Here is a 12,228-nt window from a genome sequence, read left to right on the forward strand (position 1 = left end):
GGAAAGAGCGAGATGGTGGTTTTCGTTGTTCCTGCACTTGGACCGGGCTTTGGTTTTTGGTTGTCATCCTAGAACCAATAGTTAGAAGGGTCAACTATGTATCAAAATTGAAGCAAAAATTGTGTATGGATGAATATCGAACGTCTCGGATGAATCCTCTGCTAATATCTTGGTCTTTTAGAGAGAAAATATCTTTGACCTGTCTATGATCGAAGGCAATGCCCAATTCACTTCTACCAACGCAAAGATCAAATATTAAAATACTCAGGTACACTTCCTTTTTGTTCACGCAAGCTATTAAACTATTGATAGGCGAGACCTGTAGGATAAATTTAGAAATAGCAGGGTAGGCATCTCCTACTCCTGGCTTGGACTTTGGGGTTTTTGAGTTCTCTCTCTTTTTCAAGAACGTGTCTTTTTCTGGCCCTAATTTTCAAAGCAAAAAAAAAAAAGGGCGCTTCGTAAGGGTGAGCAAGGTCCAGCCTGAAAATTAATAGATTGTCCTTGACTCGAAAACAAAACTTTTTTCTCCTTCTTAATTTTCTGTTTTGATTTCGGTATGATAACATAGTCATCTATTTCATTTGTTAACTAAGAGAAAAGAGCAAAGTTTGACATGGTCGAGCCCATGAAATGGGTTTGGTTTTAGAAAATGCTGCAGAGCAATTTGTTTATCCTTGGCTGCCATCAAGCTATTTGGACTGGGACCCAGGCAATGCGATCCATTGCATCTCTCAAATAGGAGCACCAGCATTTATTTATTTTACTTTGGAAGTGGAACTCATCATACAATACTCCCTAACCTTCTGCAGGAATGAATAGAGAAACACTTGGGTCTCCCTAGCGTCAAGGGTAGAAGGAAATGCACCATCACTTAGAACTGCACACATGATTCAGTGGTCCAGAGGCAAAAAAAAAAAAGAAGAAGTGGGGGTGCACAAGACCACTGTTACCCCCCTCAGCAACCATTCCTGACAAACATGCGTCATGATCATCTTCAAAGCTTCACATCAAGCCAATGGCTATCCCTTTCTCATCCCTTCCCTTGGGCAACAACTGGGCTCTACACAATGGACAAGTGACCTGACCCCTGTCCACCCACTTATCTATGCACCCCTTGTGGAACGCATGGCAGCAGTTGCCAAGCTCCCTAACCTCATGCCTTGCCTCCAGTTCTCCCAAGCAAACAGCACAGGTGGGCTCCTCCCCTTGAGATGAACTCCTGCGAAAGCTCGAGAATTTCACGACCGGAATCCCGCTTTTGATCGCCGAAGGGGTGCTCGGAAGAGACGATGGGACCGAGAAGTCGGTTGCCGAGAGAGGATAGCCGTAGTCTTCAGGCAATGAAGTGAGGCCAAGATAGTAGAGGATCATCGCCACTGCGAGCTTTAGAAGGGCGAGGAGTTGGACTACAAGGATCAGAGGTTTCGGAAGGATGACACAATAACAAACAGAAGGGAAGCCCATGATGGAGATGGGAGTATAGTTGTGCTCTTGCTTAAGTTGGAGGAAGTAGGTGAAGGAAAGAATAGATATGGTGGTGACAAAGGAACAAAGGGTGTGGGTGGTGATGAGGAGAGAATGGCGAAGGGGTTGAATGGTGGGGTCTATAAATAATAGGAAGGCTGTTGTGAAGTTGGGAGGAAGTAGAGATGGTTGACACGCCATGTGACATCTGGTCCTTTACTGTACGAACCAAACAGACGACTTCACGACTGCTGCTGACGTCCTCTCCCACTGCCGGCCTTTGCCTGTTTTTGGAGCTATTGATTGATTGGACCTTGTGTGGGAAAAAAAAATATAATCTAAACTTACAACAATCAATATCTTCTAGTGTGTGTGTATATATATAATCTAAACTTTTAAATACATACCTAAGGTCCATCTGATACACAATTAATATAAAATAAAATACACATCCGCAAATACCATCTTCAAATTTAACACCATGATGTGTACAATTATGTGCCTAATATTATTTTTTGAGATGGATTATTGCAATTACTAAGCCATGGAGATTTACTGTATTTGGAAATTTATTATTTTTCAAATTTTTTGGCTGTATCCGTTTAACAAAAAAAAAACTATTGCTTCCAAATATTTAATATATTATAAATTTGTTTTGCGATGATAATAATAGACCTAATAATTATAGCTATTTCAATGGATGCAGGTGTTCTCGTAATGCTAATATGGCTGGCTACCCGTATTGTCAATGTTATTAGGGTATATTGATTTTTTTTTTTTTTTTTTGAGAAAAGAGATAGGGACGTCAAACCTACATATTAAAGAGATGCAGGAGTACATGGAGTAGAGAAAAAGAATGAGGTACGAGAGGAAGGACGCTGGAATTATGAACGTTTCTTTGGCTAAAAATTTACTGATTTACCATGGCCTCCGTCAACTATTTAACCGATGTACTGTAACAGCTATTATGGCCCACTACATGGCAGCATATAATGGTTGGATCTACATCCTTATATCTACAAATAATATGATTTCACCTTAAAATAAAATATATAAATCAGTAGTAATCTATAAATAAATAATAGATTTATTATATGTGTAGCATGTATTCAGTCTTTATAGACTGTAATTTATGTTTTTCAAGCCGTCTTAATTAATCTTAAAATTTACCAAGGTCACAAGGCAATAGTAATAATCAAATTTAATTGCGACCTAGAATACTATTCCTATTTGTGTGTGTGTGTGTAAGCGAGACAGGTCTCAATTTTATTAACTTCTTATATCAGGACAATCAATAGTATTAGCATTTACAAGATAAGATAGAGGCAACCAAAGTAGCGCACTCACCCCCAAGCATGACATGAGCAGGTTGTATCAAAAGAATAGTATAATACTATAATAGTGAGCCTTAATTATGCTTTCAATGTTTGGTTTTAATGTTGGTGAACTCAAATGGCTGGTTCTTTTGAACCTGAGAAGCTTCCTGTAGACTCTTTGGGAGGCACGAGAGAAGAGCCTTGATTATATTTTGAGTGACAGGACGGTGCAGCTATCTCTATATACAAATTAGAATCAGTACTATACCAGAAAAGGCGGTGCATGAATATATATATTTTTTTTTTACTTCATTGGCTTTGGATTCATTAACCGTACAATGTTTATATAATAAAACAGTGGAATGCGCGCCAAATGGGCGACTACGCGAATCTTAGCATCATTGAAAACATTATTTAAGAGGTGGCATTTCTTAGGCCTTCTTACGTTTAATTAAATAAAGGATGCGGCCATTAGGACATTGTTAATGGTGTAAGCCTTGTGCTTGGTGCACATAAGGAGGGTCATGGTGCAACGATGCCTTTTTAATCTAATGGAAGAAGAGAAGTCGTAGCTGTTGGTAGAAGAATAGCACTACAAGTATAATAACTCAGCATCTTACCCAAAATAACTAACCGGAAGATATTATTTGAGTTTCTTGATTTTGTATAAATAACCAAAATCTATCTAGCAAATAACCGATGTGGGATTAAACAAATGCCCGCACAGGTCCTCATATACTTCCTCCGTTCAATTCCTAACGTCCTCGTCAGGCTAAGGGTTTAAATCCATTCAAATCTAATTACAAACACCACAATCGGATCGTGGTTGCCCCAATAGATTCGTGCTATAGTGTCATCTAATCCATATAGGTTATGGACCGGATCCGCTCTGATACTATTTATAACAACTCAAAATCTCACCCAAAATAGCTAGCTGGAAGGTATTATTTGAGTTTTTTGATCCTATATAAGTACCCAAGATCTACCCAGCAAATAAACATGTAGGACTAAACAAACGCCCGCACGGGTCTTCACATACTTTCTCCGTTCAAGCCCTAACGTCCTCGTCAAGCTAAGAATTCAAATTCATTCAAATCTAATTACAAACACCACAATCGGGCTGTGGTCAGCTTCAATAGATCTGTGCTGCAATGTCACCTAGTCTACATAGGTTATGGGCTGAGTCCGCTCTGATATCATTTATAACAATGCAGGATCTCGCTCAAAATAGCTAGCCGAAAGATATTATTTGGATTTCTTAATCTTGTATAAGTACCCAATATCTATCTAGTGAATAATCAGTGTGGGAGTAAACAAATGATCACACGGTCGTTACAACAAGCACGAAAATAATGCTATAGCTTTAAGACAATTTAGTGCTGCTAATTAAAGATATATGTTTACAAAGTGGCAAATGCATTATATGTATCTTTTTGCTGGTTGATGTTTAATGATTAAAGCGAAAAGAACAAAGGTGACAAGTGGGGGGGACACCAACTGCTGCGCAAGAAGACCAGACCGAGCCAAACTGGGTCTGCCTTTGGGTGGGCCCACATTGGTCACGGAAGGGCAGACGGGAGCCCGGTGGGGGACCGGAACCCAGCACGGAGAGGACTTAACTTGCTGGAAATCCGCGAAATATTGGAAGTTTTAGTACCTTTTTTTATTATCATTCAGAAAAGCTTCACGCAACGCAGGTTTCTATCACAATTTATTTATTTATTTATTTTTGCTGTAAGCCCGTAACAACGGTTTTACAAAGTCCTCAAATACAAACAACTCGTATATATCAACCATAACAATATTCTCCTAGATGTATCGAGGCAAAATAGAAAAAACTTTTCGTAATGCGGTGCTACTATGGTTGGCCATATGAGCAGCAACCCAATCAGCAGTTCTATTGACTTTATACTAATATGTATGATAACCATCCCAGAGTCCCTACTCAAGGTTATGTTGTTAGCTCATAAAATAGATATTGCATAAACCACTCGCATCATAAGTCTCAATTTCAGCTCTTTTAGTCTTCCAGTATGTATTAGTTGACATGTTATCACTCTATATAAAGCCCCCCCAACTACCGTTCATTGAATAGAGTAATAATTTTTTCCCTCTCTCCCTCTCTTTTCCCTTGACATTGGCAATCATTTGCGCTTCTCTTTTAAACTCTATACGAGCCATCCATCTATTATTATGGAGTGCAATTAGGATCCCCTGCGGTGTGCAGAGGATCAGGCAGGCCCGAAACCCATCACACCGGGCTAACATTGGGTTGAGCTTCAGACTAGGCTCAAAAGAGTTTAAATCGGATTGGGGTTTAAATATAGAGCTCATTTATTTTTCGGACTGGACTCAGATTTGTTATTAGCCCAGCCAGCGCCCGGACCAAGCCCGAGACCAAATAATGCCCAAAATAGAGCCCGAATTCAAGCCCGAATCAATTTATTTTTGTTTGTTATTATTTAAAAGAAGAATGAGAAAGTAAATAATAAATTAAAATAGGTTTAATTGGAAATAACGTATCATGTGTCATTTACTTATGTTATAAGAAAGAGCTAAATTTTTAACTAGCTCATTTAGTTGTGAAGCAATATTATAAAATATTAAACTTCAATCGGGTGTAGGACGAATCTATTTTTGGTCCAAATGCAACCCAAATGGATAATTCGGGCTGGGCTCGGGCCTAGGCTCAAGCCCGGATAACCATGTGTCTGGTCCATTGAAATTTTGACTTCACTAAATAATGCATAGCCCTACCATCCATCATTTTAATGACTCGGTATAAATAACAAACAAATTGACGATATATTTTATTTTTTAATACTATTAGAAGTGTTAACTAGTGCAGTCAGTAAAGTCGTGGAGTTTGGTATGAATAACTTGGGCTTGAGTCACGCTATTCTTTGATTTTTTATCTGAAATTCCCACCCATTCTAGTCCTAAAAGATCAAAAAAATAATCAAATAATGCTTCGTGTGTGCCCACAAATGAGCACTCTTTTTATTGTTGATATTATACACACATCAGCTGCTGAGCAAGAAAACAAAGAGGTTGGACATTATTCACCTAAGAGTGAATTTAAGTTATTATTATTATTATTATTATTATTATTATTTTATTTGTGTGTATGTGCAAGGGTTGACAGTGCTAAGTCACCACAAGCACCGCGGTTCATGGTGGCCTGCACGTAATTATTGTTCTCTTCTTTTATTTGTATATAATTATGACCTTAGTCTTTTTAAACGTGGTCATGTCGAGTTGCATATAAATTTTGGGCTGGTCATGTCAAGCAGTCTTCTGAGACCAGTTCAAACAAAACAAATGAAATATATCTGTAAATTTAATATTATGTAGAGGGTTATATGTAAAATACTTTACGTTAAGATTCCAACTAGTCTCGTCATGCGACCGTGGAAACTAGTTCAAAATTCATTTATTGACATTTTGCTTATAACCCACTGTTGAGAGCAATATTTACCATCTCAAGTGTAGTGACCATGCCAACCTGTTAAATGGGATCCAACCAGAATAGATTAATTACTCTTGGGCTTGTTTCTCATTGGACCGACCTGCCTGCTCTCTTCTGGTATGCAAACACTATGTAAATTGGGCAAATTATATCCTGCACCACATATACCAACATGACCGTACACCATGCCAATCATGTCGTCTCATTTCTATGGGCCAATCATCGAGATGCATACATGATGAATGGAGCCTACTGAAATCAGACGACTTAGTTGGCATGGTTCATAGCCACATGATGTACGCAGTGCTCGATATAATTTTTCGTGTAAATTGGGTGTAGGTGTATGTAAATCTATTTCACCTGCACACATGCATAGGTTTGGCACTGTCTCTACTAGACTAAGGATGCAGCCTACAGTGCATTTGACCGTGGCCACGAACTTATCAAATTCTAGCATTGAGATTAGCACATTTGCTTCCTACGGCAGTTGATATTATGCAATTTGCTTCTTTAGTCAATAAAGACATACACATGTAATATGTGGATATATAGCTCACCAATTTTGCTTGCTAAGTTTTATTATTCGAATGCTTAAAGTATTTGTTGTGCATCTTAACGTTGTTAGAGAAGATCCATGATAATGACTTCGAACCCCCAAGGTCGGTTTGGAAAAAGAAACAAGTTATGTAGCCAAATTGGCAACCGATAACCATTTTAAAATTTTCGGGGTTGTACTAGGTCAAGGCTCAGACCTTTCGGCCGGCCGGCGTGAAAAGAAATTAGAAATGCCACAATTTTTCTGATTATATAGTTGAGGTAATTCCAGAAAGACTTCTGTGCTCTGCAAAATTAGCATGCCTAAAACCATAGACCGGCTTGGGTCTCATGTAATCTGTGGAAGTACTTGTTTGATGTCTTGGTTCTCTACAAGAGAAAGAACTAATATTAATTAGCATATGAAAGGAACTGGAGTTTTTTTCAGTTGTTTTCAGTGATAACAGCATTAGTTAATCAGATTGGATATGTGTAGTCTTACAATACTTTCTTTCACAAAATTAATTAAAAGACCGAGCAGGATGCTTGATAGCTGCATATCTATATTCTAGACCGATACTTCTTAGTTGAGGCAATGCTGGCATGGAGCCAATCCTATTATATATGTTTGTACTCAGGCCACTTACAAAGGAACAAAACCAATATATATGAACAGAAGTAGGAAAACAATAGATTACATAAACAAAAGTAGGAATTAAAACAACAGTACAGCTCTTTAGCAATATTTATTATGATGACAACACCAAGGATTCGAGTGAAGAACTTTCAACCAAAACCAACAACCAAATATCGACGACACAAGCAAAGATCAAACAAAGTATATATGTTCCGATCTACTTGGTGAATTCAATAACCCAAGCAGTGGAAAAACAATACTGTGCTTTAAACCCTGTGAAGCCTGCTCCCTTGGCCAAAGCCTGGTACTCTTTCTCCGTCCTCTCTTTCCCACCAGGGTTGTGAGCCAACATGATCATGTCCACATGGAAGACACCCTGTGCTGAAGGAGTTGGTTCTGGAGCTACTGGAAGGATACACTCGACAAGGATCACCTTCCCGTTGTCCGGCAGAGCTTTATAGCAATTCTTCAAGATCTTCGCACAGTGTTCATCGCTCCAGTCATGCATGATCCACTGCAAATCACATTATTCAACCTTAATTAGTTGCTAAATCTAGGGTACTCATAGTTCTTGGTTTGAAGGTTGCAAGCCAAAAAAAAAAAAACATTTTGGAGGTAATGATCAAGTCAAAAGTGAAGCCATTGGCCCAAGATGTTTAGCCGAGGACTTTTCTTTTCTTCCACCAAGCCAGTCGGAGACATCTGAAGTGGAGTTGAGTGGTCGAGATAAGATATAACATATAGGATGCAGAAGGATGGAAGCATCTCAATCCAATACCAGAAGTTGATATTGACCGATTCAACCCGCAATTGTATTTTGCTACGTCTTTATTCATGCTATTTTAATGTCTATATAATGGCAGGTGTGATTAGTTCCAATGCACATGGAAGTTGAAAAAAACCTATAGAATATCATAAAATAATCTTCCTACTGAAGGAATTATATTAAGCAAAACTAACAACTCTAGCTACTCTCTCTCTCTCTCTCTCTCTCTCTCTCTCTCTCTCTGTGTGTGTGTGTGTGTGTCTATCAAAAACAAAAAAAAAAATCTATATCTATTAACTACTCCAAGGAAAGATATTCTGGCACTTCTATACAGCATAGATTTTTTCTTTTCTTTTTTCTTTTTTATTTCTTTGGATAAGACACCTATATAGGGTAGATTATGTGTCCAAGTCTTTAGGATTCTTTTACTAGTGATCCAATTGCAAATTTTAATTTATTTCTTTAGCATTTAAAGAATTTATTATTTAAAACTAATAGGGATTTCCATGATAGTCACACCTCTTGCCGAGCTGTGGACATGACAATTATAGTGCAAGTGGATCTCTCTTCTTTATCTTAAAAATTTATTATAGATAAATTTCATTCTCCATGCCTAGGGGATTGTAACTTGTGCATTCACTACTCCTATGTTCATTGTAAAGCAAAGATAATTTTCACTTCAAATGAGTTGGAGCACAAGTGAAACTTTAAGATTTACGACAAAAAAAAAAAACTATTTTCGCTGCAGTCATTGGCAAGAATAAGATAATTTGAACTTTACTTGGAGATTATTTGTCAAGGATGGTGCAGCTCCATATAAATGTAGGTTGCTTTCGCCTATGCCTAGACTAAACATGCAGCCCATGCTACATTGACCATTGGTTTTCTTGATTTATACCTAATCTCGCCCATTCTCTTTGCATGGAAACTAATTTTTGTTAAAACCAGCTCAAATAATCATTTGATACAAGCTTGGACAAGGATGGTTAATCATTTTCGCTAGCTTATATTTTATTCAAGATTAGGTCAGGCCTCGTGTTTGTGGTTGTGAGGTGTGGAAGCATTGCTCCACTTGCCTACCCAAAAGAAAGAAGAAATGTAAAGAAAGAAGGATAAGAACGTCTTGTGTTTACAGGTTCCAAACTCGTGAATGCGACTTCTATGGAACTAAAGCCAAGTTTTCAGCAAACCTCATTTTAAATTCTTGATCTTCTGATAGTGAATGGCTTGGAGACATTGGACGGCCAATGTGAACAACAATTAGAAAAGTGATACTTCTGGGAGACTTTTGTAACATCAATTAGACTAAAGAGACTTTGCCATGGAAATGTGCTTGTGCACTTGCTTTAATTACCTAAATTTCACCATTCAATTAGTGTTTTTAGATTGCTTGTCGGCAAAAATCACTAGATTGCTTGTACAATTTTATAGTGGTGTGCTTCTGCAATTTTCTAGTGGTTTTAGGTTGGGCAGGCTAATGTGGTCCTCTTTGGACAATTAGACTCGAACATGAAAAAGGGCTCGAGATAATTGGTCCAAATTGGATATAGTATAAACCACGATGTACGATCCTAACAAATACTCAATTTGCTTTTGTTTTTCTTAAAGGAATTTTCAAAGGATATGATGTAGGTTGATAGCGACAACGTACTGTGCTGCTCCATAATTTTGGCATGCCATGTGTCTTTGTGATCACCATTTTTATGACTCAACTTAGAAATTTCTAACTTCAGGGCTTATTTGCAAGTCATTCTAGACCTAAGTTGACCTGCTTGCACCCAGTATAAACACAAATGATGATTCACCTACCCAAAAGGACATATCTCACTTGCACATTAGTCATACATATAGTAATATATACTCTGCAAAAGCCTCTTAAAAAACTAGTTCAGCTCTTGCTTTATATATACTCTATATTTGATTGTCTAGGCCTCTCTTCTTCCGTGTACCTAACCAAAACTACTCCAATATATACAAACATATACTAATTTAAATATGTAACATTTTAACTTCTATCATGAAGTAGTTGGCAAAACTGACCTTCATGAGAATAGAATCCCCGCTAGGAACACTAGCAAACATGTCTCCACCAACATGCTCCACATCTGCACCAAAATCACGCCATGTAGGACCCAATGAATCTGAGGGAATTTCTCATGACAAAGCAATCAGAAAGAACACAAACAGGGTCTAGCAAGTACAACAAACCTGGGAATGGTGGTGCTTCAGAGATGACATGAGGAAGATCAAAGTTGATGCCCCTGATGTGAGGATACTTGGCAGTGATCATTTGGAGGGTGGCACCAATGCCACCACCGACATCGACGAGCACATTAACATCTTCGAAGCCCTTGTAGAACTCCAAGAGCTTCTTGGTGATGATGATAGAGTGGTTCTTCATGCCCTCATTGAACACCCTATTGAACCTGGGGTCGGTGCCATGATACTCGAACGCCGTCATGCCATAAGCCTTGTTGAAGGGAATTCCCCCGTCCAACACCGCATCCTTTAAGTAGTACCTAATTTTGTTGTTGAAGATAATTTACAAGATCAATCATGAGGTTTAATTTTTTTTCTTAATTCTTCTATATAAGAGCTACATGGATGACAAAGCATCATGAAAAAACAATTGTGATAGGAAACAATCCATGGATGACAAAGCATCTTCGAGCTTGTTCTTTCATTGTCATCTAGCCATTTAGAACATGTTCCAAAGGTTCAAGATATCCCAAAGTGTTTAATATTTCAAAATCTTGTCTTGATAGACAGAATATTTGTCTTAAGATGGATAGAATCGAATATCTTTTTCACAGTTATCTATGATCGTTATTTTGGCTAATCTTATGTTTATTAGCCTTGTTGACAAGCTATGGTTTGTCAGGCTGTAATGAAGTTTATTCTGCGTATGCTATCTTGCGTTCTTATCCTAAAGTAACTCTCTAGTACTAGACGACAAGAGAATAAAATTGGAAGCTTCAAACCTACGCCATGAACCTCGTTTCCCAACCAAGGGAAAATAGCTGTATTTTTTTTCCTGCATAAATCCATCGTTGGATCATCTACTAGTTACTTTGAGATTTGTGCAAATAAATAAATGATGAAGGAAAGATTACTTTGAGATCTACCAATGGTGGTTTCAAAGAGGGCGAAAGATACAGACCCATCCCAAGGCTGGAGATGGTCTCAAACTCATTCCAGTCCACCAATCCCAGATATGACACTCTGGGAAATTAAGGTATTTCTAGACGTGAAACGCGATCTGTGCTTGAGCTAGAGAGGATTTTAATTTTTAGAGAAATGGTTGTCTTTATCTCTTACCAGCTCTCCATGAGGATCTTGTCCTGGTTCATGAGGGTCAGCGCGGCCATGGACACCCCATCCTCGTTCTTAGTCAGCCACTTGCACACCGGTGCCGGGCCATATCGCCGCAATGGCTTCCCATCGGCGTCGACCTCCACGGAGCAAGTGAGAACGTTATAGGAGGCAAGAAGTCGGAGCATGCGGTCCAGCATGGCCGCGGCCATCGGATTCTTGGTAGGTAATTGGGCCGCCACCTCGGCCGGGCTCAGCTTCGCCGCCGAGCCGGCTTTTGCGATGATCTCAAGGACGTCGAGCTCGATGGCGTTCTTGAGAGTCATCGGCAGGATGGAGGCGCTCGCCAGCTGCAGTGCGTACATGCACGCCTCCTCGTCCGCCGCCTGTTTCTCCAGCGACATCGTCGGCACCCCCTGCTTCTCAATGGACCCCATTCTCTTCTTCTTCTTCTTCTTCTTCTTCTTCTTCTTCTTCTTCTTCTTCTTCTTCTTCTTCTTCTTGTATCTTAAGAGGACTACTGAGCGAGGAGGAAGGGGGACTCAAGGGAGAGGGTTTATAGGGCCTTGGGTCCAACAACCGCGCCACCTACCGACGGGGACTTGTAATTATTTTAGAACTTGATGTTTTTTATTTTTTTTATTCGGTAAATGACTAAACGGTATGGGAAAGGATTGGCAGCTTTCATAATTGGCCGGAGCACGCGTTTCCCGAGGATTGGACTGAA

At 39.0% G+C, this 12,228-nt stretch overlaps 2 protein-coding genes across 2 annotated transcripts; both read right to left on the reverse strand.

The window, feature by feature from the left end:
* Positions 1 to 725: 725 nt before the first annotated feature.
* Positions 726 to 1,683, reverse strand: LOC103706415 (E3 ubiquitin-protein ligase ATL4-like). Its single transcript, XM_039114879.1, has one exon. It carries the CDS (start codon positions 1,666 to 1,668, stop codon positions 1,006 to 1,008), a length of 663 nt encoding a protein of 220 aa, XP_038970807.1. The 5' UTR covers positions 1,669 to 1,683; the 3' UTR covers positions 726 to 1,005.
* A 5,746-nt stretch (positions 1,684 to 7,429) lies between these two features.
* LOC103706414 (tricetin 3',4',5'-O-trimethyltransferase) lies at positions 7,430 to 12,004 on the reverse strand. The gene is made up of 4 exons (XM_008790507.4): positions 11,508 to 12,004; positions 10,398 to 10,708; positions 10,230 to 10,294; positions 7,430 to 7,937 (listed from the first exon to the last, which is right to left on the reverse strand). Exons 1-4 carry the CDS (start codon positions 11,936 to 11,938, stop codon positions 7,641 to 7,643), a joined length of 1,104 nt encoding a protein of 367 aa, XP_008788729.2. The 5' UTR covers positions 11,939 to 12,004; the 3' UTR covers positions 7,430 to 7,640.
* Positions 12,005 to 12,228: the final 224 nt, after the last annotated feature.

Source organism: Phoenix dactylifera, chromosome 17 (assembly GCF_009389715.1).
Source record: "Phoenix dactylifera cultivar Barhee BC4 chromosome 17, palm_55x_up_171113_PBpolish2nd_filt_p, whole genome shotgun sequence".
Lineage (NCBI taxonomy): Eukaryota > Viridiplantae > Streptophyta > Magnoliopsida > Arecales > Arecaceae > Phoenix > Phoenix dactylifera.